General features: G+C 34.2%; 3 protein-coding genes across 3 annotated transcripts; 2 read left to right on the top strand and 1 right to left on the bottom strand.

The window, feature by feature from the left end:
• Window positions 1-1,914: 1,914 nt before the first annotated feature.
• Window positions 1,915-10,090, top strand: LOC126688566 (actin-related protein 2/3 complex subunit 2B). Its single transcript, XM_050383303.1, has 10 exons — window positions 1,915-2,092; window positions 5,410-5,476; window positions 6,126-6,333; window positions 7,483-7,649; window positions 7,893-7,970; window positions 8,098-8,230; window positions 8,598-8,689; window positions 8,802-8,858; window positions 9,078-9,132; window positions 9,757-10,090. Exons 1-10 carry the CDS (start codon window positions 1,944-1,946, stop codon window positions 9,939-9,941), a joined length of 1,191 nt encoding a protein of 396 aa, XP_050239260.1. The 5' UTR covers window positions 1,915-1,943; the 3' UTR covers window positions 9,942-10,090.
• LOC126688567 (uncharacterized) lies at window positions 6,456-15,707 on the bottom strand. Its single transcript, XM_050383304.1, has 2 exons — window positions 14,715-15,707; window positions 6,456-7,043 (listed from the first exon to the last, which is right to left on the bottom strand). Exon 1 carries the CDS (start codon window positions 15,582-15,584, stop codon window positions 14,718-14,720), a length of 867 nt encoding a protein of 288 aa, XP_050239261.1. The 5' UTR covers window positions 15,585-15,707; the 3' UTR covers window positions 6,456-7,043; window positions 14,715-14,717.
• Window positions 15,708-23,089: 7,382 nt separating this feature from the next.
• Window positions 23,090-24,117, top strand: LOC126688565 (protein PROTON GRADIENT REGULATION 5, chloroplastic). The gene is made up of 2 exons (XM_050383301.1): window positions 23,090-23,496; window positions 23,837-24,117. Exons 1-2 carry the CDS (start codon window positions 23,218-23,220, stop codon window positions 23,939-23,941), a joined length of 384 nt encoding a protein of 127 aa, XP_050239258.1. The 5' UTR covers window positions 23,090-23,217; the 3' UTR covers window positions 23,942-24,117.
• The last annotated feature ends 2,081 nt before the right edge of the window (window positions 24,118-26,198 follow it).

The raw sequence follows: 26,198 nt of genomic DNA, 5'->3' as shown, positions 1-26,198 counted from the left end.
TATATATAAAAAACAAAAATAAAAATAAATCTCTTATTTACTACCAATGTTAATAGAGCATCTCATATCTTTTAGAGATTAGATTGGATTATCCCATTGAAATTAAAGCTGTCTACAGGGTAGGAGCGGTCTGCCTAGCTATGCCATTGTGGGGTAATATCTTTGTGTTCTAAAACCTTGAATTTACCTATTCATTTTATATTCGAGTATGGAAGTCTCGAAGACCTTGGTTTTTTCTTTTAAATTCCTCCCTCCCTCTTTTAATTTTTATTGAAAATAAATAAATATATATAATATTATAAATTGTCTCTCTGAAAAAATATTCGGGGGTGTTTAACAGAGGAGTTTGAGTAATGTTATTTAAATAATTTTAATATTCGTGTGGATGAAAAAATGTGTGAAAATGTGTGTTAATATATTTAAAATGCTCTAAAAGTTACTTAAAATGGCCTAACAAATAGGCCCTCAGCTCCATGACTTTATTCATAGAGTTGATTCTTAGGTACGAGATCGAAAGTCCTCAACAACAAACAAAAAGTGTGTCATCCTTTTATTTATTTATTTATTTTTTTGTTTATCTTTTTCATTTTTTTAAGATAATGTCACGTCGGAACTCGGAAATAGGCATTTTATAAGCAAGTGTGGGTATCTCACTCACGCTTTGCAAGTTTGCGAGATGCACCTTTCAATGTTAAGAGTGGGCCTAGAGTCTTAGACTAGACAAAGTGAACATGAAGACCCTTTGCACCCAATTATTGATACGACTTTTTACTTTACTATCCAAAATATTAAGAAATACAATTAGTTATTTTATTTTATTTTATTTTTTTGCTGAATAAGAAATACAATTAGTTAGAAATGTAAAATCAGCAAACAGAAATATATTGTACAGATCAGTACTACGGCATTGGAGAAGGTAGATACAATTTTGGTATTACCGGCCTTATGTAAATAATATAGTCCCGTCTCAAATGGTTGAAAGTTTTTTTTTAAAAATTAATAAATAAAATTTCTTTCTTACCCCTTTATTTTATTTATAAAGTCAATGTCATTATTTTTCTAATAATCTTTATCATTTACACAATATTTCAATTTGGTTTATAATTTTTTAATTGTATCAATTTAGTCCCTAATCTTTTAGTGTCGTATCAATTTAGTCAATATCGCTATTTCTTAAATGGAAATTACCAACGTAACAAATTGTTAAATTAAAAAAAAATTAGTTTATTTTAATATGGCAATAAACTAATGAGGGTAAATTTGAAAATTTTTATATTTTTAAAATATAAACAATGTATTAAATGACGTTTCCTTAAACAGAACCATGTTTTAAGATGGAAGGAGTATTATTTATGGAACAAAAATAATTACATATTGATATTGTCATTACTCAAAAAAAAAAAAAAAAAAAAAGACTTTGTCATTACCACGTGGGTGAGTTTGTCATTACAAGCCTGCCGTACATTCGTCATTGTAAGTTCAGTATTAAATATAGATGGTAGAAGGTCAAGGCTCACGAGTTTTCTATAGATTGTATTTGCCAAATTCAATATAGACCTTTCAACATGTAAGGATTGGGGCACGTTTAAATTTGAAATTGTCTTGGAGTGGTTATTTTAATTCCAGCTATTACGTTTGTAAATTATGATTTGCCAAAAATATGAAATGTTAGTCAAAAGAATGTCTGTCACATAGTACAAATCAGCAAATGAGAGCTCGATATTATTGGTCTTTGTAATGGGATCCAAAAGCAAAATCTAGGAAGAAGAGGATACAGCCAAACTCTCAATTTGGCGTGGTTTTTACCCAAGTGAATGACAAATAGATTAGAGAATGATGGGGGAAGTACTTGCTTCAAAAGTTTCCAAACATGATTGCAACATTACTGAACTTAAATTCTACTCAATGTTCAGTTCATAACCTCCAAAACAAGTATAGTGCAAATGCAATATTCTATCTCAGTTCACTTCTACACTTCTAGTACTACCCATATTTGTGGAGAGAGAGAGAGACTGAATCAAGCATTTCTGAGGATGGCATGCTTTGAAAGAGCATCTCCGGCATTGAAGGATGTCCTACTCAAACTGTACCGGTAAGAACATTTTATATATTCAAATGTCTTGTTAACCATGTTTGTTCCTAACAAGTATCATAATTCACGCCGCAATTGCCTTCGTAGTTTGTTTTCCAGCCAAAAAAGATTTCTTTTCTGGTATATAGGAGATTTTTTAAGAGTAATACTAGACCCCAAAAGAGATAACTGAGTGATAAACTCATTGGTCTGGAACGTGACATAAATCCGGAGGTTTCAAGTTCAATCTATCACACTATCAGTCCATGGGATTTTCAAGGTGTTTAATTGTAGAGACTAGAATAGTTAGGCCTTAGGTTAGCGATACTAAGGATACAACAAACTTTTCTACAAGCCAATAGTACTATTAGTACTCTCCCTCTTTAGTGCCATTTATGTTCCCTTCATTCCAAAATATTATCTTACATGAAAGTTAATAAGCATAGTTATAATAACATTTATAGCTTACTTTTTGCTTTATTTTCCTAGTTAGTAACCCTTTTTCATTAATTTAATTTAAGTTTAAACCAAACATAGGTAATTTTTAAAACTTGCAAATTGATTTTAGAAGAAAATGTATTAAATAATGCTTCTTAAAAAAATTTAAATCTTCTTGAAACTAATCATATGTCCATGTGATGTGAGTTTAATTAAAATCCATATGTAAAGTCCATGTGATATAAGTTTAATTAAAATTCATATGTAAAGTAAACGAAGATTTTTATAAAGTTTTGAACAATAAGATAGTTCATAATAAAAACAAAAGAAAAAATGCCTTTTAAGTCATATATACAAGGGAAGCAAATCATCATGATTTTATCGAATAACAAAGGAAAAGTGAGGAAAGAAATTTCATCCAAAAAAAGAAAAAGGAGAAAGCGTCATTGGATGTGAAGCCTCCAAACTGATGATCAAGATGGGGCCCAATAGCTTTAGAGAAAATGGGAATGACAAGCAAAAATTAAAATCATCAGTAGTTTTGAAGATTCTTGTTTGAGATTTAGAAATGTGAAATGAAGAATGAATTGAAGAAAATGCATTCTTATTATGTCCACACACACACACACAAAAAAAAAAAAAAAAAAAAAAAAAAAAAAAAAAAAAAAAAAAAAAAAAAAAAGAGGGTTATCATGCCCAAAAGATACAAAATGAATTCTCATGCCTAGAAAATATGTAAGAATGCATTTCAAAATTCTAAGTAGAGATATCCAGCACTAGCTTGATAACTAGGTAGCTCAAATAAGCCCTATAAATATAATGCTTGACATTTGAGATATTATTATTTGGAAACATATATAAGGTCATTCATCACAAAAGTATTGTTCATCGTTTGGAGGTCTTTTGTTTTTTTTTTTTTTTTTTTTTTTTTTTTTTTTTTTTTTTTTTGCCAAATGATAGACGCTTGGATTATAAATTTTAAGGTGTTATTTTTACTTAACAATTTTTTTTTTTTTTGGATGATTCAATAGTTACAAGTTACAACAATGGGGAGGGGAAATTTGAACCTCAACCGGAAACACCAAAATGTGTTAGTAGAGCTATAAGGCTATTGACATTAACATTATAATTTGAGAATTTCTAAAATTATCTTTTGTTCTGACTTACAAGAGAATTGTTCCAGAATATATGAAATTTATTGAACTTTGGATTTTTAAACATTTAAATTTTAAGGTTGAATTTCAAAAAAGATGTCATTATATAAATTCTACTAATGTTACAATTTTCATACATAAGTGTTTACCCTACCATTAGTTTTACAACCATAAGGAATCTTACTTATAATTAGTCTTTTATAGTTATATTGCACACACAAAATAAATGTATTTTTTTTTAGTTTTTTACTGGAAGTGAGGGTATCCTTGAGTAGAGCTGTCTGAATTCAACCAGACCTGACGAAACCGTCTGACTGTTGCCATTCGATTCGATCACCATGGCAGTTGATGACAGTTTTGCTAGATGAAGATCCAACGTAGTTGATTCGAGTTTCAATTTCAACCTTTCTAAACTATCAGAGCCAATTTGACCGACACCCCTCCCTTCCACCATTTTCCAAGTTCTCCATCCATATTTAGCGGTGATCTCAAGATCTCCAACCAAATGTAGAAATATATATCTTGAGATCTTTGACCAAATCTAACAGAATTCTTAAGATCTTCATTCTTTTCCACTTGAAATGATCATGTCGAGTTTGAGTTGAGCACCAACCCAACTTAAACCGAACCGTTACACCCACTGAGTCATGGAAATATTAACACCATCACCAAAGTCATTCCAAATATAATGTTCTAATAAATATACAAATTTTGAATACATCTCTCCAAAAATTCATTTGACAGAGTTGATTTTTCTACATGTAGAAACTCCATTATTTAAAAAAAAAAAAAAAATTTAAGTTTTCAAATTATTCATTCAAACACAACTTTAAAATGGTAAGCAAATATAGGGAATATAAAGTACATTCTGATCTTTTGTAGGAAAAAGTAGAGCAAAGGAATGATGTTCACAAAAATATCACCATATGCGACAACCGAAAATGTGTAAAATGGGGCTTCTACATGTGGGGGATATGTAATGTAGGGGCAATTATTCTTAGAAATTTTGGCGGACATGAGAATGTGTCATCCAGGTGGACAACAAGACAAGCAACGAAATGTGGTTCATTAATGGTGGGTGGGAAATAAAGCTCTGCATGCTTCCATTAGCATAAAATAGTTGATAGCTGCATCTTCCACCATGCAGCATGAAATGATGAAACAGTCATTCCTGTCTTCACCATTTCTGATTGTCAAACTCAAATGAAGGGGACAACACAACACAACACAAACGATTCTATAAAGGATGCGTCACATCACCGAAACGAGCAAAAGAATCACTTATCATTGCCTAATAGTCATACTTCGTAGTTGATGGGTGAACTTCTTTAGATAGCAAAATTTGCTTTTTTTTTTTTTTTTGGGGGATAATTCTATAGTTAGCAGAGAGATTTGGTATTTGAACATTGAATTTCTCAATTAAAAATACCAGGACATGCTAGTCCTAAGCCTTGTTAAGGAGGAGAGCACTTCGGATTCATATAATTGAGTCAATCAGTTAAGATTAAATCTTAATTTAATTGAAATCCGTATACCACACAGTTTGTAGAATCCCTATCTTATGCTATAATATGTCTGCTTCCTACACTAGAGTATGAAGAAGTTGCCTGACAATTTGATTAACTGTTAATATATGGAGCGCCAATAAATTGCAAAAGTTTTAAAAAAAATATTTATAACCTTTCTACAATTAAAAAAAAAAAATCATAACCATTATGATGATCAACTTTATTCCTCTCATAACAGCGCTGAAAAGCCCATGGAGATGGACCATCACCTGCATGAATTTGGGGCTGTGAAATACCGTATACAGGTAAAACCACCCTCGGCACTCTTATTGTACATTTACCTGGATATATTTTAGTCTATGAGTTAAACATCCAATTTTTTGTTTCTTTCACCAGTAAGTCTATAACACATAAAATACATTTTCACAACTAGCTAAGTTGTCTTGCCACTAATATTATTTACACCTGGATCTACCACTAACATCAGCAAGTTGTGAATTTGTGTGCATCTATAAACTCGTGATTCCTTTACGCAGTTTCAGTTTATGCATTCTCGTGGATGCATCAAGAAATTATTTCATCATGCATAGAACTTTCCTAGCTCCACATATGATTTTGGTATTAAGGTCATACCCAATGCACAAAACTCTCACTTTTTGTGAGACCAGGGAGAGGTCATGGTTAGGTACTAAGGACAAAAATTGAAGAGACCTAACAATTCAGTTATTGAGATTTATATGGAAAATATCATGATCTTGAAGCCAATAATAAATATTACATCTTTGAGCAAGAGTTAGGAATAAAATTGAAATTTTCAGAACCCAATTTTAGGGGAGACTGAAGAGGCAGACGTTTTGGGGGATGAGAAATCTTTGCACAGTAGTCATTTTGGTTTTAAAGTATTAACAAATTATTTAAGAAATATTCTGATGATTCTCCTCTAATGTTGAACAGTCTTCTGCATCAGATCCACATCATGCCTACTTGTCAATATCGACCCCACTACTGTCCCAAGATACTCTGCAATCGCTTGGGCTATCCCATTACACTAGAGAGATGGTGAAGGGAATTAGTTCTGATGCTGTAGAGATTGTTGAACCAGCAAAAGAAGGATACCTGCTTACTCTAAGACTTAACTTTGATAAGATTCCAAGTGGCAAAGGTGTGTGGTAATCCTTTACATCACTTCATTGATAGACAAAAGCCCACACCCACACCCCCCCCCCCCCCCCCCCCCCACTCCTTTTTTGATTTAGTTTCAACAATTTTGATAGTACTGTGAATGGGGATTAATATGCATTAGCTGTGGCTTGGTTGCCAAAAAATAGAGATAAAAGATTTCGAATTTTAAGAGCTATTTGGATTTTACAAAGGTAATTGACAGAATTCTATTTTACCTCATTAAAAAATTGTTTTCCACCTGTAATCCACTCAGATATCATGAAGAGCATAAAGATGAAACGGTATGCTACTATACACTAACTACTCAAACTAAAAGATAGGATGTATGAGCATTTGAACAGATTAACATCAGGGATATGACGACCCAGGTTATTGGGCACTGGGGTGAAGTTAAAGTAAACAGGAGATTAATAAACTCTCTGCTTACTGCAGCAAAGGATAGACATAAGCATAAACTTTTACAATGTGAATTGAGGGAGTAAACATCTAAAAACAAAAGCTAAGACATAGGAAGAAAGAGCACACACCTCCTGCGCATCAAGCAGACAGATTAAAGCTTCAAGAGAAATACCATTTAATTAGTTTGGCAGCCACCTCACTAATATTGCAATTTCAGGACCCGGGAAGCGAAGTCCAAGAATGAAGAAATACTAAACTAGTCGAGGAAAACTGACTTACCTCCTAATAATCCTGCAAAGAAAGTAAAAGAAATTGGGTAGAGCATGGAAGGGAACATTAACAAAATGAAATTTTAATAAGTTGAGTTGAAAAGTAGTTGATTACCTGATTTACATGTAAGGAATAAACAGTTTTTAAAAAGTAATAAAAAGATAAAATACAATAGAATAGAAGCCTATTGTGGGCATGGGCCTTATCTAAAGAGTTCGTTTGGTAAAATTATGATAGAGTTTACCTATCAAAAAAATAATAATAGACTACAAGCCTGAAGAAATTCAAACAGAAATATATACTTTATTATTAAAAACTGCAAGATGTTCAAGTATTGAAGCTTAATTTAACAAACTTTTTTTTTTCTTGCAAGTGATTAGTTATTCAGTAATAAATTAATGCAGGAAGAATTAAGCTAAGATTGCAATAATTGTAATTGATGCATGTTTCCTTGTTCTAGACTCTGTCAAGGTAATTACAGAGATATCTGCAGTGCAAGCGGTACTACTGAGTTCTCAGCTGAAAGAAATGTTGCAGAATGTCAATTCCCAGGTTACATTTCAGGGGATGTATAAACCTATAAAACTAGTCTACCACCCAAGGGAGCCTTTCTTTGTCGTCAGACAGGTAATTCCCATGTGTGGTCAAATTCTCCATCCCAAGTTGATTCTTGAAATAGCATTACAAATTCTTGTGCCCTGGTACCATTCAATGTCTCTACACAACTAGCTTAACCTATCACAAAGTTCAGCCAAGATTCACATTTTAAATTCAAGCCAATATTGAAAAGTTTAAACAGCTTAAAATTATACTCAAATTTCTTGTGCGATTCCGTTTGTCTAAATGGAAGGGAATTCATGTGTTTGACAGCCAAAAAAAATCATAGCAGTATTCCCGATGCGTTTCAAAGAAAATTCAGATGTGATTATTGCAACAGCCTTCTTTCAGGTTTGTGGCTGATATAGAAATATATGTAATTATATATTGTTAATAGTTTTAGCACTTAAGTTAGTCTCTTCCACCACTATCCTCAGAATGACTGAACTCTTTCTTCAATATTATTTTTTTCCTGCAGGAACTTATGGATGTGGGGAGTTCTAAAGAATGGGCCAAAGCACCTCCTTGCACCTGGTCACCCATTCCTCCTCCAGAACTGAGAGGAGAACTTATTGAAGATTTGAGCACAAATGGAGGATTTGTCACTTTTGGTATCCTCTTCCCAATCTTAATAACAAAGCAATGGATAGACTGATTATAAACCACATTTTGATAAAACAATTTTATTACTAACTGGCCCAATTTTAAAAACTAACTAGAAAAAAGAAAAAAGTAATTGTATTACTACCAACACACAACTTCAAACAATTACAAATACTCTAGATCTAAATCTTTCATCTTTAAAACTCTAATAAGTACCTCTAATCATGTATTATAAAGACAACTTCATATCAAATTATACGATGCTTCTTTTAATTTAAGATAACTGTGGCTAACTTTAATCTTTCTAATTTTCCATATACCAGATAAATTTTAAGAAGAATCAATCTAATAAATTTATGCATAACATTTTTATAGATATTTTGCCACGCCACGTTGAGGGTAAAAGACTAGATAAGACTGTATGGAGTCTATTGAACTTCTATGCCTATGTTAAATACCATGTAAAGGTAACATTTCTATCAAGAATTTTTTTCCCACTGTAAATTTTTATATGATTCTTCTTAAGGTTGTTAAGCATTTGTCCTCTTACATCTTTGGCTGACAAGATTGCTCAAACAGTGTACCAGAGGTTTTATTCAAAGAAGGATTAGGAAGCGTTTGGAAAGTTTGGTTGAGGTAACCTAAGTTGCATCAAGAACTCTATGCTCCACCAATAGCAATACCCTTTTTTTTTTTAATAAAAAAATGTTTGTTTCTTTTTCATGAAAGTGATTTGCAACTGAAACCAGTCACGATATTGCAAGAGCAAACTCCAATCAAATCATTGTCAGACCTCACAAAAGATAATTAGATACAGGAAGAAAGTGACACTGACTCTCTCTATGTTACTTTCAGGTCTTGCAGAAAGCAAGCTCAGAAGAAGAACAACAACAAATTAAAAAAGATAAAGGTATGCATTAAAGTTTAACCTGACATATCTTTAAGAAAGACCCAAAAACAAAGGCACCGGTTTTTTGTTTTCCCCAGATGGAGGCATTGTCTTTTGATTCTGTTTGATGTAAAAGTTGAGACATGAACTTAGATGAATCAAACAACTCACACCACATCATTTAGGAAAGTTTTTTTTTTTTTGGGGGGGGGGGGGGGGGGATACATTTTAAAGTTTAAACTTTAAACCCTATAATTTTGGCGTGCAACAAACTAGACCCTGTAAATTCAAAAGTACTAAATTAAACCATGAAATTTCAAAAAGTAACAAATTCAATCCTGATGTTTCAAAAAGTAACAAACTAAACATTTAGCTTATATTCAACTCCACACAATACTGTTCCACTTAAATCAATTGAGATTTAATTTGTTACTTTTGAAACTATAGGATTTAATGTGTTAATCTTTAAAAATCTTAGGGTTTAATTTGTTACTTTTGAAACTATAATATGCTAAACCCTCTAAACTATAGGGTTTAATTCTGTTTAGTAGAAGTCTCCTGCAGAGTAATAGTGAAACAAAAACAAATAATATTTCCTATGATTTTTGGTTAAAGTTTTTATTGTTTGTTTGGATGCAAATGCAGGATATAAGTATATGGGAAAAATGGTGTCAAAATCTAAAAACTTCAAACGAAGATGCGGCAACTTAAGCAGGAAGATCAAGAGAATCCGTCTCCGAATTAAAATCCGTGGATGTGGGCGGTTTCACCGACGATGGTTAAGATTACCAAATTTTTGTTCTTCAAAAGGATATACCAAATTAGAATAAAACCTCTTTCTGTATTTTGTATGTTCCAGTGTATGACTGCAGTTGGGAAATATAAACAAGTGCCATATATGAACTTCTATTACTTCCTTGAATGTAAGAATTCTGTAATTTAAGTGCTTCACATTATCAATACCAAACAACCTTTTTTTTGATAAGTAAGTAGTATTTTTTATTATTAAAAAAAAAAAAAAAAGAAAAAAAAAAGAAAAAAAAGAGAGATTACTTCATGTTCACGATGATGAACAAAAAGTATCTAAAGGATTAAAAGGAATCATATAGGAAAATTAATGGGGTCCTGGAACTCCAAAATAGAATGACAATGAGTAAAACCCCAAGCACAAAACCAATCAATCAAGGTACAAAACAACAAAGACTTCAATTGATCAAGGGATTGCTCCTTATCCTCAAAAGTACAGCTATTACTTTCCTTCCACACTATCCACATCAAAAGTACACCAATTCCTCTGTCCAAGTAATAGATCTGCTACTGTCGAAATCATTACCCACTGAACCCCAAATATTTTTCTCTCCACAAGACATAGACAACATCACAATGAAGCAATAGGTCCGTTTATCCATGACACCAAACACATACAGCACCAGTCAACTAAATAGAAACCCCTCATAAGAAGATTATCATTAGTCAGAATCTTAAACCTAGCCGTTGTCCACACAAAGGACACCCTCTTGGGGGCCCTAACAAACCAGTGAGTCTTCCAAGGGAATGGAGACATGCTTGTACCACGAATAGCCTAATAATAAGAGCAACCATAATCTCCTAAAAATTTTATGTCTAATTCTCTTACACGAATGATTTCTTAGTCAGTCTTGAGCTACTTCCCTTAAAAAGTTACAATCTGTCATTCTCTTTGAAATCTATAAATAAATTGGGTACCTAGGTCTTCAAAATAATAAAAATATCTTGGCTTTACTTCAGATAATTAAATAAATACTGTCATGTCATGTTATTCAAATTCAAATCTGTTAACATTGTGGCAAATGGAACAATTTGAAAACCAGTCAAACCAATTACATCAAGATGTGACTGTTCAAGTAAGCTAACCCTACAAATCATAATTTTCTAGACAAATTATAACCACCAAAGGATGTGGAAAATAATGAATTGTTGAAATGGCAACCATGGGCATCTCACTGTGATCTTAATATTAAAAATAGATTATACTAAAGCAGTATCAAAACATCATAAAGAGATGTAAGTTTGTTAGAGACTTACAGAAAATTAATTTGCTGGCTCCAAGTCTTTGCACACTAGGGAACTTTGTAGAATATCTTCAGCTCCGCAGAAATGCTCTCAGTTTCTAGTTTCTCATTATCCTTCTACTGACTGTGAGTCTGTTTATACTTGACTTTCAGGAAATGTACCCACCAAGAACTGCAGATAGCTTCCTTTCTATGATATATAGCTTCTATACTATTATAAAGACCGTAGCCAAGTTTGGTCTCTTTTCATTCCAAAAACTTCCTCAATAGAACGTTCTTACAAGATCAAAAGATTATTGAACAATGATGTGGAAATAATAACAATAACAAAGAAACTTATCTCCTACATCTTTACACAATTTTGTATTAATTGACTTCCCTGCATCTCTTTCTCCAAAAATAACTCTATTTCTTTACCAACAACCACTAAATCAAATAAATGCCTTCCCTATCCTTCTTCATTATGCACTCCTAATTTCAAACCTTGGAAAATTACTTTTTATTGCTCTATCAAAAATCAAAACCTATATCTTTGAAACTATTCAACCAAATCCATTTAAAGTCCTTTCAATGCTCTCAAATTAGACATCCTACCAGAGTACAACATCTACAGTCTTTATCTTTTCTTTTCTTTTTACTTTTTTTTTTTTTTTTTTATCTTTTTTTTTTATATAAATCAATGCACATATCCTTGAGATGAAGTAAATGACACAAGGTAGGTTCAACTGAGGGTAGCACACAATATAAAATCCAACAATATAGACGTGGTTTTTAACTATAGGAACCGTCTGGTATTCAGGATTGGACTAGTTGGATGAAAATAAATTGGATTGTATTGAAAAACTATTATTCCTATCTTATGTTTGGTTCTCTCTGTGTGTATTCTTTTGGCTCACACCACCCCCCCCCCCAAAAAAAAACTGAGTATGTATTTGTTCTTTCAACCAAAATTTTTGTTTCCTTCTTGTAAACATTAAAATCTGTTTGGCTAACAAAAAAAGCAACCCTTGAGCAAATCTGCCATCCCCTTCATGTTCCCTCTGCACACACAATGAACAACAGCAACATCATTGCATCCACCTTCTCACATAAAAAAATTCTAATATGGGATAAGATCCCTTCTATTTAAATCCTCCAACTCCCTCCAATTTTTAGCTAAATATGAGACACGTGGCATTTCTTTGATTCTGTGTTGTTCACATGGGATTTCTAAGACCACTGGATTTTTTTAATATCACTTGTCTTACATCTGTATTAAAATTGGAGGATATTTGAGGATTTAAATGGGACGCAATCCTATCCCTTCTGATATTCATCAAAGGAGAAGGAAGGAGAGAGGTGGCGTCAACAGCAATGGCAACTGGATGGACAGAAGATTAGAGACTTATCCTGCCAAATACCATACCTTCCCATGGGATCAATAATCCCATAATTGGGGATTATAAATCCCGTCAGACTAATATATTGTAGGATTGCAATGCACCAAACGTGGGGTTCATGCAATTTAATCCCAATCCTAGACCAAACAAGGTCTTAGAGAAAAAGGATGACAACAGGCAGGTTGACTCATAAACTTACTTATGTTCCCTATGAACAACCGAGTTAACATGGAAATGAAATATCTAGATACAAAAGACAGTAAAACATGCCCCCTGTTCTTCATTGCAACATATGATTTATACCTGCAGTTTGTTTCCATAAAATACAATTAGCCAAAAGAAAAAAAGAAAGAATGTAAATTTGGCTTCAAAAGTGACAGTTATGTGTAAATCCTTTGCCTCTCATAAAATTCTAGAATCCCAACTTTTAGGTTTAAAAGCACAGTCTATTCAACAATCAAACCTACCATAAGTTTGTGCTCTTCCACACATATTGTCTATTTGCTAGTTTTTTTTTTTTTTTTTTTTATAAGTAATAAGGATTCATTGATATCAAAATAAGAGAGACACCAAAGTACACAGGAAGTATACAGGGGAGAACAATTTAAAAACAAAAATTACAAAAGACAAGTAAATCCAAAATAGTAGAAAAAGGATGGTTTCTCCACACAGAGAACCAGTCAAATAAGGATCGGAGAAAAAGAAGCTTGAGATCAGGCATGGAACGCTCAATGTCTTCAAAACACCTACTATTTCTCTCCTTCCAAATACACCACATCAAATAAAGAGGAACGACCTTCCAAATATCTCCATTACAATGGCGACCAAAACGACCTTGCCAGCAAGCAAAGAGCCCAACAACAGACAAAGGCATGACCCAACTAACTCCAAATAAACCAAAAACCATATCCCATAGCTCCGAAGCAACCGGGCAATGAAGGAGAAGATGGTCAACACTTTCACTATTACACTTGCACATAAAACACCAATCCAAAGTGCAAACCTTTCTTTTCCTTAAATTGTCAATTGTCAGACATTTCCCCAAGGCTGCGGTCAAACAAAAAAAGCCACTCTAGAGGGGATCTTCTACTTCCAAATGCTTTTCCAAGGGAAAAACTGCTCACTATGTCCAACAAGAAGATGGTAGTATGCACTAACCGTGAACCCCTTACTCTTACAAGGCAGCCAACATATTCTAAAACACATTTCTACAATACAAGATATCTATGTCGGAAACTTAAATAACTCTTAATAATACTGTATGCCTAGTGTTATATACAAAAACACATGTAGACAGTTCTGTTTCTGTGCTTAGAGGTAAAGACATTGCATCTACAATATATTTAATTGGTAAATTACACACCCAGTGGGTTTTAACAAACAACCCAACTCTCCACAAATTTTTCTAAAAGGAAGACCCTTCACCCATTTTTCTAAAAGGAGGAAGTGCTATTTGAGCTAGAGCTCATTGACATCGAGAAAATATGGATGAGATGAAGAGCAGGAATCTTTTTCTTTTTCTTTTTTTTTTTTTTTTTTTTTTTTTTTTTTTTTTTTTTTTTTTTTTGCAGCACTTGTAAACAAAAAGCTCCATCAAAATCCATCTTACGGTTCCCAACTTGTAGAACATGAAACTAGAAGCTTCTAAAACCATCCATTACCATCAAAATCCTCACCATCACCTTCTAAATTGTAGCAATAAAAATAACATGACCACTCACTAACAAGAAAAGAACATTGGAAAGATAAAAGACATCATTCCAATGGATGTGGATAGTATTAATCAGTTTTACAAAACAAATTTAATAACAAAAGGGCCTTAGCTATGAAGTCAATGTAGGTGCTGAAAATAGTTACAGCACATATGGTAATCTATAGAGTTTCTTATCCTGAACCTTGTTAAAATATTTACATAACCATGACCAATCATCTTAAATATGTACATATAAAGAAACTCAATGCAACTCAATGAAACTACAAGAATAATTTTGCAACCAACCTTATACAAAAACCATAACTATAATTAATAGTGAAACAATTTTCTGTGCGCCAACAAGAAGTTAACAAAAGAATTAAACACTACCTACCTACAAAGAATGAAAGCCACACTAGCTTATATAAAATCAATTCTTTTGTACCAAAATACAATAAAAACAAGAATAATAAGCCATACACTTCATTCCAACTCAAGCTCAGAAAGCGTCCGCATCTGCATTGGATCGGATTCAAGCTCTGCAAGCAAAGGCCCACTGGCCTCACCACGCCTCAAATCTCGGTTACTTGACGACAACCCAAACAACACAATGGTAACAACAAACACCAAAACTGCATGCACAGTGAACAAAAGATGCATCAAAGCAACACCTCTCAACCCGTCCTCCTCAAGATCACATTGCACATCAGCATCTCCTTTAGCCAGCATAACCGACATTTTTCGACACCCTTTTAGACCAAAAGCATCAGTGTACAAAGACAAACCCGTTTGCAAAACCCAAGTACCCTTCAAAACCAATCCAAAAGATAACAAGAACTCGGCAAAAAAAGCTGCAGGCTTTACCGATAAATAAAAGCAAGAAGCGGCACAAAGAAGCGTCAAACCACCCAACAAATCATAGACAGAGGCAAAGACACCTGTGATTCCTTTACCAATCACTGAAAACTCGATGAGAAATGAAATTCCAGCGAATAAGAAGACAAAGGATTCGTTGATGAGTAAAGGGTCGGTGTGTTCACGAGAAATGACGAGAAGGATGAAGACCCAGAAGAGGAAAAGCGTGAAGGCTTGGTGGAAGAATGCAAATCGGTAAGTGGGGTGGCCTGAGAAAGTTAAGAAGAAGAAGAATTCAGAGAAAGAGGCAATGGGAAGAGCAATGATGAGAGTGTAGAAATCGAAGTTTTTCCATCTGGGTTCGGAGAAATACCATGGTTTTGAGCGGTAAACAGATGGGTTTTTCAGGTAGAGAGAGGAGGAGAATAGGAGGCGACGGATACCTAGGGGGATGAGGAACAAGAAAGCTGAGAAATGGGTTGCTAGTGATGCCATGATTACCTTTTTTTGTGTTTTGTGTTTTTTGTTTTGTGTTTTTTGTTTTCTGTGTTTTTTGTTTTTTGTTTTGTGTGTTTTTTGGATTTTCTGTTTTCTCTGTTTTCTTTTCAGTTTGCTTTGCAGTTTGCTATTACTTTGATAAGGGGGTGTTTGTTTGACCAGTCTGTTTCTTTTTTATTTCTTTTTTATTTTCTTTTAGGATAGAATATTAAAACCGCCCTTCATGTTTGAGTTTAATACCAGATACCTCCAAGCATTTTCAAAAATATTCAAACTAACCCCTTAAGCATAAACAACACTTAACACCGTTATAAAATTCTATAATCCTTTAAATACTATGCTTCCTTCCAATAGTTTGTCTTGATTGCATAGATCTCAGCTAGCAATTATATACATGAGGGAGTTTAAGGGTAGCTAATGAAAATAAATAAATAATAGCCAAAGATGAAGAAAGAAGCTAAAGGAGTGGGAGAATTTTCAAATAGTGTTAAGTGATGTTTGTACTTTGGGAGCAAGTTAGATATTTTTGAAAAGTTTTGGTGTTGCTTGGTGTTTGGGGACTTTTTCAATTCACCACATATCTCACCAACTTGGGTTTAGTTCAGGGAGCCAAATTCGCTACTCACTTCCACATGGACAACTAGCTTTCCACACGGACGATCAACTCATAATAGTTTATGAAATCATACTTTAGCTTCAAATGAAGGGTAAGTAAAAGTAGCATGATGAAGGAGAAAGAGACACTTATGTTTAGTGCACTCAAATCCCTATAGAAAATGTAGTGAACCATCTGTTGAATGTGTTGGAAAAAAAATGCAATTAAGTGTAAATTGAAAAAATGTGTATAAGTGTAAGTGTTAAATATGCTAAAATAGATACGAAAGTGAAAGTATAAAATAGTAACACAAAAACACACAAGGGTTATGAGGTTCTTTATCCCAAAAAAAAAAAAAAAAGGGCTATGTGGTTCAATATAATGACCTACGTTAATGAAGGAAACTTTAAAAGGACTACATTTTTTATATATGAGTACAATACAAATCCTATGTTACAATGAATCCAATATGACGTATTTATAATAGGCTTCACCTGAAACTAACCGCCTATTTGGAAGAGTAATTTTATGTGTCTTCGTAGATATCCTAAGGTTTGGTCCGCCTTATATTCAAATCCCCTCTATGTTATAGAGTTTTTGGAATCACTTCAATAACTGCAAAATGAGAGAGAAATTTGTTGTATTTATTGGATATTAGCATGTGCTTACTTTGGACAGTGACCACTTAAAAGAATGGTGGTTATTATTGAATTTTCCTCTAAGTTCCAAGTAGCATGCTAGCCAAAGGCCATGACAAATGTTTCTATAAGAAAAAATTGATCTTACCAAACTACTGAATTTTTTTTTTTTTTTTTTTTTGATGAAACTGCTGAATTTAAGGCCTTAGGACAATCAACATCAAATGTTGATTTTTTTTTTTTTTGGTGGTAAATTCATCAAATGTTGATTGAATCCTTTATAGGGAGAGATAATGCATGTTTTGTATGTGTGATGGTTCAATGGTGTTTAGGCTCTTTCATGACTCATGAGTAGCTGTGTATTGTACATTTAATCAAGTATGGAGGCATTAGTCTCACAAGTGCTTTATGGAGAGATCTTTGGTGAGCCCAAATTGATATGAAATGACTATTTTGCCCTCCAATCCACATCTCCTAATTTTCCTTTTTGCTAGGCTTCTCTTCCTTATATGCGGGCTTGGTCCATACAATGTGCTTCCTGGCTATAGACTCTCACCTTCAGTCGAAATATGCTTGCTGGCAATAGGGGTGGGCTCTGTGGACATTTTTTTTTTTTTTTTTGAGAAAGGGCTCTGTGGACCTGACATGCTCACTTTGCTAGCTATCTTCTCTTAGTTATAGACCAAAATAGTGGGTCTTTACTCTTTAGGCTGGAATTTGAGGGCTCTTGTTATGCCAATCTTGTGTATTAAACTTGATTAATTGTATGGGCTACATTTAGGGGTAACGGGCTGGACTTTGGTTGCCCCATTTTCAACCAATATCATATGCTAATTTACATGGGTATTGTCCAAGGGCTCATCTTTGTTGGCATATGGGACTTGTGGACCTTGGGCCTATTTGATTTCGGATAATTGCCCTCAATGCCTGACATTAACACAAATCTTAAAGGTAATTTTTGTATTTTATTCTTTATTTATATATAATATATATATATATAAAGAATTAGTGTTCTAGACTTTAGCCAAATTATTTCATTTCATATATATGAGACACTTCAAAAACCTCATAAATTGATAGTGTAATTAATAGAATTTTGGGACTTTTAAATTTATGACATGTCCTTCAAATTTATTGAACCTACCATTCGAATATCACCAAAATACATTTTTTCTTACTACTTGCTTTGTTTAAGAGTGCACACCAACCAATATTTCCATATAAGAGAATTGGCCTAAGAATAAGATCAATACGGTTGCTAGAATTAGGAATGTTTGATTAATAGGCGAAGGGGAAACTTATTATAAATTCCTTGGTAGTTGCGGTTCTTATTCATGGTACTTTGTAGTTGGTACCAAAAAAATTAAATTCCTTACACTTGCACTACTATAGGACATCCCGGAATCTGCTGCCAAAAGATCGGTTTTTTTTTTTTTTTTTTTTTTTTTTTTTTTTTTTTTTTTTTGTGTGTGGTTTATCAAGGATGTTGGTGTTGAGGCTGTTGCTCCTCCAATAAAACTAATCTATAACCAAGAAGTCTTATGCAGTAAACTCAAAAAAAACAAAAGTCCTATGCAATTGCAGTAAAAGCAAAGAGACAACCAAACATATTATTAACAATTACTTTATACAAGTGGACCTCTCCATCCAATTCCTCAAGCAAGCAGCTATGAAAACAACATTCAAATACAACTACAATTATATCAAGCCGCAGATCAAAGAAAGAAGAGCTTTGGTAGATACACCGAATTTTACACAGAAAACTTCACACTTTTTGGATCCCAATTTCCAAGTAAAATGAATAAGAGTAAGTTTAGTGTCACAAACTTTTTTACAATTTTGTCACAACTTTACTATGTGACGACTTTTGAGTGGCGAAATCATAGACCCATATGGACCCACTATTTTATTTCCACTACTCACAAGTCGCTGCATAGTAAAGTTGTGGAAAGTTTGAGACATTAGACTTAATGAATAAACCTAAACTTTTTTGCTTAAAATTTTGTGGTTTTAGATTTTGGCCAGAAACAAGCCCTCAATATTAGTAGTCAATTGTGCTAAAAGAAATTATATTTTGACACATCAAAAATGTTATTTTATCTATTTTAACACATCATTTAACAATACACTCTACGTCACATCTTATATTCTTTTACCTTTTTATTTAAATATTCTTTTTTTATTCTTTCTAATTCTTTTTTCATTAATAGAAGTAGAGAAAGTAATAAAATAATACCCAAAGTTTTAGCATATTAGCCATACCCTTCTAAAAGTAGCATCTGCCATTTTTTTTTTTTTTTTTTTTTGGCATTTGGCATTTGGCACATTTAATGTAAGTGTTTTTTTTTTTTTTTTGAGTGCTAAATGCTAAAAAAAGACAAACATGAAGGTTGCATTTGGTAATATGTAAAATATTTTCCAAGTGTAAAATATTTTCAAGTGAAAATGTTTTACGAAAGGAAAATATTTTCAGTTGTTTGTCTGCTTTATGGAAAATATGCCATAAAATTATTTTCAGTGTTTGGTTTTGCATGTAGAAACCTATTTCCATCAACCCAACCACCACAATAACCACCACAAACCTAGCCATCAACCACCACATAACCAATTAAGTTGCAAAAATCATAAACAAAATCAAAACTCATTAATCTCAAAACCAAAATCAAAACCCATCTACCAAACCCACAACCCACCACCCTTGAAACCCACAAATCACCCAAGCAACCAATCCACCAAAACCCACCCCCAGTCGGCCACCATCAACACTAGAACTCAACCTAACCCACCACCATTGAAACCCACAAATCACCCCAACCACCGATTCTCCAAAACCCAAAAACAAATATATTTCCAATCAAAAAAAAAAATCCACAACAATAAGGCCAGATCAGTAAGGGAGGAAGGGAGGATAGAAAGGTAGAGAGAGAGCAGTAAGATCGGTATAGGAGCAAGAGCGAGAAAGAAGGATGGAGAGAGAGGAAGAGGGCTTCAGATTTGACCTTGATCAGCAGTGATAGGCACGGCCACAGACAGTGGTGGACCGAAGCCCGAGTTCAGGTGTCAGTGGTGCTCTCTCCCTCGTTAACGGCCTCTGTCTCTGGTGGCCAGTGCTCTCTCTCTCTCTCTCTCTCTCTCTCTCTCTCTCTCTCTCTCTCTCTTCGATTCGGGTAGACCATGGAAATGGTTTGAAGGTGTTGGTGCTCATTTTGGAAAAGTCCAATAGCAGGAAGAAGCCCGACAATATGGGCAGAAAAGAGTTAGTAAATTAAGAGAAAAACCATTAAGCCCGAATAGCAAGAATGATGGATCATAAGCCCATAAAATGATAAATGACCCTCGAAGGAAGCAAGCGGGCCTAAGGGAGCCCAGAGAAAGAAGTAGTAAACCCATGGGCAGTAGAAAAGAAAGAATGGGTCAAAACAGGCCCGAAATAATGAAAGAAGTGAGTAAGAGGTTGATGGAAAGCTCATAAACCCCAAGGGTAAAGGATATGGTAATTGGGCCAGGGAAGCCTAAAAGAGTTAGCAAAAATCCATGGGAATGCAGAATTGGAATGAGCCGAGGATGCTCAAGGAAAGAAAATGGGTCAAGGATGCTCAAGGAGGAAAAAATGGGCCGAGGAAGCTTGTAAGCAATGGAATGGGTTAAGGAAACCCAAGTAGCATGAATGCAGACCCAATAACAATGCTGGGTCACTGTAATCAAGTGAAAGAAAAGCATGCAGCAGGCCTTAAAGAGGCCCAGCAAGCACGGATCAAATAACACCACAGCAAGAATAACAGAGTAGCATGACAGGAATGTTAGCAAGTTTACGAAAGAAGCAAAGAGTGGGCTAAAGAGAGAAAAGCCCACAATCAAGCAAGGCCCAGCCCTCGAAGGAAGCAAGCCATAAAGAATGAAAGATCAGAAAACAGTTCACGCCACAAGAGGTCAAGGATAAGCGGCAGAGTGCACAGATGAGCCTCCAGATCATAACAAATGCATGAGCAGTAGACAAGCTTTAGACATACACAAAAGTAAAGCACGTGTAAGGCCTAAGTACCACCAACTTGTATCCAGCCAATACAGGAGTGGTGGGTCATGGGTCAGAGGTAAGTGAGGGTATGATCTGGCGATGGGGAGAAAAGGGAGCCTACTCTGGGGTTCCTGCTCAAACTCTTTTGGGGAAAATATCCTACTAGGATGACATATCATCCAAAAGAGGGAATGATGAATTGGAACCATTAGGTGCATGCCATGAGGGATAGTGAGAGAGGATGCCCACCTTGTTCCAGATGAGAATGCCACGGTGAACAAGCAAACAAAAATAGTTTTCTTTGTCTGGTAATGGGAAGTGGCATAGCCAGCATAGGTAAGTCATGGTGGCCGGGCAGCTGACAAATCCAGACCACCCACACCCAAACAAAAGTGGTTAAAGGGTGAAATGGAAAAAAAAAAAAAAAAAAAAAAAAGTCAGGCAGTATATAAGGAGCCTTCGCAATGTACAGTGGGATCATCAACAAAGCAACAATCATAACAAGAGATTCACAACATTACAACAACAACAGTTACCACTATAACACACGAGTAAGAACTAGAAAGAGTGGAAAGTAGAGCAACAAAACAGAGAAAAAAAGAAAAAGAAAGTTAGGAAGAAAAAATAGAGACAGAATAGAATGGCAAGCATACACCAATAGGCTAACCCCTTCTTTCCCTCTAGAAGCCTATCCTCTGTTAAGGATTAAGGATTTTCTGGGGCATAAGCTATTTAGGCCCGTCCTCTCAAAGTAGGTAATTTCTACAGCAAGATTTTCCTGTGAGGTTATTCACATTAAGGAAGTGGTTCCCTCCTTAGTCTTAGTTCCGTAATGCAACTAAGCACGACATACTGACTATTCCTTCTTTGCTTTTATTAATTAAGTATCAGTATTATTTCTCTTTTGCCTTTGCCATTTCATTTATAATATACTTCTTGGTGTTGTGCCGTCTTTTTTCTTTATTTTGATTGAGAATCCTTTACTTATTTTGCCTAATAGCAAGTATATTTCCTTTATTGTTGTCATATTGTATTTGCCTACCATAACTCTTTCTCATCTGCCATTGGCATATGAACAAAGTTTCAACGAAGGGGCTTTAGTTTGCGCACAAGTTGGTCTAAGGTGAGTTGCAATTGAATTGGTCCTGACTCTCCTACTCGGAACCTTTGGGCCGTAGTGTGGCAAGACGCAGCCCAGCCCACAATCTCAAAAAGGCCCACCACAGAAGGTAAATCTGAAGTGTAAACAATTTTACACTCAGGCCCACCTATTTTACAGTCAAAGATCCTAATTTTCGGGTTGACTAAATTTTCAGTCCAAATCAAACACTAACCATCATGTAAAATGTTTTCTCAATTTTCATTATAGCCGAAACAAACACAGCCAAAGTTAAGGACTCTCCACAAACTATGTTTGAAATGCAACATGAATGCCTTATGTCTTAATGCAACATGACCATGGTAAATTACCAATTTTCCTAAAAGCTTAACCATAATTCTAACTTACTACAATCATAAATCCTCCAATCAAGTAAGACCTCTCCCATTTCAGTTGTCAATTAATTTACATGTTCATTGTTGTTCAAAACCTGTTTTTAAGGCACATGATATTGGAGGAGGAAAAGGCATAAGAGACACACCATTTTTCTACATTTGACACATCTATTCTGTATCAAACACGGTTTAAGAATCAAAATTGAATCTCTTCTCAGAACATTCCTATACCAGACTCATCAAATATTGAATCTTCGTATTTTCTTCATCGGTACGTTGCTGACTATGTTGTTGCTATCTCACCAACCTTCCACAAAGCATGTTCTTCACATGCATGCAAGTGTTAGGAACTAGAAATTTAAGACTGACAGTTCCTACCATATTGCAAGATTCAAGGTCAAAATCTTTTAAAGTCCTTCTTTTCTTTTGCACCGTCCAATATTGTCAAAATTTGATTATGTAAGCTATATTCTTGCCAAAAAATTAAGCCTCCAAATGTTTCCTAATTGATTTTGAACGGTTTTTAAAGGGTAGCTGATGGGCCCAGATGAAAGAAAGAACCGCTAAAGTTTTAGATTCAGATCTCCAAATAAATGGGGACCGTATAGTAATAAGACTATGCAAGTCATATTTGTGTTGTTGTAAGAAAACTAAACTAAAATCCAAGCCACCAGTATGTGTGGCTCCTGATGCTTCTTGAGTTCTCTCACATTTCCATCCAATAAAAAACCAAAGGCTCTCAAATTTACACCAAGTATTAATATCCCCTCCTCCTTCACAAGCACATAAAACTCATCAGGAATATCTATCACTAGTTCTAAGTTCTAACAAGCTAGAAAACCAGCCTCCAATTTTCTTTGAGAATACTACTAGTGCTTGTGTTTTCTAATGGCTACTTCAATTTCTGTAACTGGGTTTAAGGGAGGTTTGTGTTCCTCCTTACATGGTAGCTGGGGAACAACTATGGTTGGTGAAGATTACGCCATGCTAGCCAAATCAGTGCCAAACCATGTTAGAGTTGGAAAGCCCACAAGAGCACAACCTATGATGAGGAACGTCAATGAAGGCAAAGGTCTCTTTGCTCCAATTGTAGTTGTTACTCGTAACTTAATTGGCAAGAAGCGTTTCAATCAGTTTAGAGGAAAGGCAATTGCTTTACACTCGCAGGTACCACTTTTTCACACATTCATATATATTTAATTAATGGTTTTTGGCTAGAAAATTTTGCTGAGTACTTCCCAAATGCTAATTATAAGCGCCTACTCAATTGGAACTACAAAATAATAAAATAAATTAGTTAATTGATCTCTCTTTGTACAGTCTCTGCCTTGATGCTTGTATTATTCACAAATTTACTACCTATTTTTAAGATGAAATTTATTTTTATTTTCAGTTTTCTATTTTATAGGCTTTTTGGAAGGTGTGTGGATTATTATTATTATGCATGCTATAATTATTTGATGATGTTAATTATTGCTAATTATTGGTTGCCATCAAATGAGTTCAGGTTATAACTGAATTCTGCAAGTCAATAGGAGCAGATGCAAAGCAAAGACAAGGTTTGATCCGACTGGCCAAGAAGAATGGAGAAAGACTAGGATTCCTTGCATAATGGAAAATTGGATATAATTTATTCTGTCATGAGAAATGTTTAAGTTCATACTTCCTTAGATTGGCATGTAAACTAGATTCACTGTCTCAATATATATGCACTTCTCACTTATTCAAATAGTTGTAATATTTCTTCAATTAATGGTTAGAATAAAATTTCATAAGGATTGCCTCTCAGTAATACTACTTTATTATCTACTGTTAACAAATTGTCATTTTGGTAGCAACCAAAAAATAATAAGGGAAAAAGGTGTACTATAAACTTATTGCATCCATAAAGGCTGGAGAATGCAGTATTTACAATCAGGAATGATATCAAGTAAGGAAAAAATAGTTGAAATTTTTAAAGTATGACTTGGGTTTTGAAATCTAAAAGAAGATGATTGTGCGGAATTATGATTAAATGCAAAGGTAAATTTCAGTATCAATGGGGAAATTTATAGAATTGGGCCAATTGGCACATATTTTTATTGCTAAGGGCAGTATGCAACATTTATTCTTTTTTTTTTTTCTTCTAAGAGTGCATATTTTGAGATGTTCCACTTAAAAGTAATCTCTCCATTTTCCCCATATCTGTGCATAGGTGCCTACCAGAGTAAACAAATATTTTTCTTCCTATAACATAAGCAGCTGTGCCGGTGAACGAGCCAAGCCAAGTCCGATATTCAAGATTGTTAATTTAATATTATTTTAAGCGGGAGTCGACCTCAAAATCTTCATTTTCTTATCAAACAAACTCAAATGGTTCACAAGCTTGATTAATTTTAGAGTCTTTTTTTTTTTCCTATATACTTAATAAACATTACAACTAGATTTTTTTGATCCAAATATGCGAATAATTAATAGGTACTGATAGACATTTTTGCGACACATTTTCTATAAGCCCGACTCAACCAAGCCTAACTTCGTTGTGTATTATATTATATTTTATTATTTTAAACAAAGTTTTAGCCCATGTGTTTGGAGTGTATGGATCAATTTTTTTAAGACTTTTTGCATGAGCTCAGCCCATGCGTGCTACCAAGTGGATAAGGGACGTTGATAGCACCTCAAGCTCATGGAAGTCTTGTACTTGAAATTTTCACCCCAAAAGAGCTCTTAGTCTCCTGTAGTTTGTGGCCCAAGTTTTCCATGCTCTACCCTTTTCTTTTTTTTTGGCGTAAAACACATAGTTGATCCTAAATGGCTAGTCTTGTCTGCTGCAACAACCAAATGTAGCCTCCAAGGACCTGCCATGACTAAGAAATATCAACCCATGAATTTAGGCCATTTCATTTCCCAAATTATGTAAAAAAAAAACATGTCAACCCTCTTAAGCAAATCAAACCATAGGCTCCTTGAATGATACCTTGAGGTTCAAAGCCTCTTCTATTGACAAAAAAATCAGTCACTAACAACACCCCAAACTCAATGCAAAAGCCCCAATCAGATTCAAAACAAGCTAGTCATGTTTACCCTTAAAGCTGAAACTTTAGAGAAAAACCTCATTCAACCAGTAAAGATTCTAACAATTCTAAAGCTTGGGGGTGAAAATACTAATACAAGGGAACATTCCTTTTCTCCCTCACAACCTCTCTCAATTTCCTCTTCTTGCAATCTATGAGTCAAAGTTTCAAACTTGATGTTCTAAGTGTATTTTATGCATTTTGATTTTTCTTTTGTTAAAGCATCATTAGCCTTTGTTCATCACATATTTGAAAATTTCGACTGAACTTTCTACAAATAATCACTTCTAAAGAACCCAAAGGAAGATTTGGGTCATTTTTACATTGTTGGTCATTGTTGCAAAACGTCCTCAATAATAAGCTAAAATCCAAACTGCTTCTTCTAAGTTTGACTAAAATTCATTTAAATTTTCTAACTTTACTTTCATCTAATTAAGTTCTCTAAGGATCTATTTGGATAAAACTTATTTTGCTGAAACTGAAAACTGAAAATACTGTAGCAAAATAATTTTTAAATGTATAAATAGTGCTGTGGGACCCATTTTTAATGAAAAATTTGATAAAAAAATGAAATTTGTGGGTCCGTGAATAGTGCATAGATGCATTGTTCACGAAAGACTGGTCAAAAGTTGCGGCTACTGTTCATGTACCGTACATGAACAGTACCGCTTGTTGGGGGAAAAGGCGTGAAATGAAAAAAAAAAAAAAAAAAAAAAAAACGCAGAAACTTAAAACATAGCAAACGTGGATCCAAACTGTGCCTAAATTTCAAGTTTATTCAATTCAAGTTTTTTGTCCAATTTCGTTAAAAAA

This window comes from Quercus robur, chromosome 6, assembly GCF_932294415.1.
Source record: "Quercus robur chromosome 6, dhQueRobu3.1, whole genome shotgun sequence".
NCBI lineage: Eukaryota > Viridiplantae > Streptophyta > Magnoliopsida > Fagales > Fagaceae > Quercus > Quercus robur.
Note: the sequence above shows the minus strand (reverse complement) of the source record. Positions and strands in the feature narration are given on the sequence as shown.

Excerpts from the sequence above, each read along its gene's own strand:
- LOC126688566 (XM_050383303.1), top strand. The coding sequence starts at position 1,944 with ATGCAATATTCTATCTCAGTTCACTTCTACACTTCTAGTACTACCCAT. Across the intron at positions 7,971-8,097 it reads TTGCAACAGCCTTCTTTCAG|GAACTTATGGATGTGGGGAG; the intron begins GTTTGTGGCTGA and ends TTTTTCCTGCAG. Across the intron at positions 8,690-8,801 it reads ATGTTAAATACCATGTAAAG|TGTACCAGAGGTTTTATTCA; the intron begins GTAACATTTCTA and ends TTGCTCAAACAG.
- LOC126688567 (XM_050383304.1), bottom strand. The coding sequence starts at position 15,584 with ATGGCATCACTAGCAACCCATTTCTCAGCTTTCTTGTTCCTCATCCCC.
- LOC126688565 (XM_050383301.1), top strand. The coding sequence starts at position 23,218 with ATGGCTACTTCAATTTCTGTAACTGGGTTTAAGGGAGGTTTGTGTTCC. Across the intron at positions 23,497-23,836 it reads CAATTGCTTTACACTCGCAG|GTTATAACTGAATTCTGCAA; the intron begins GTACCACTTTTT and ends AAATGAGTTCAG.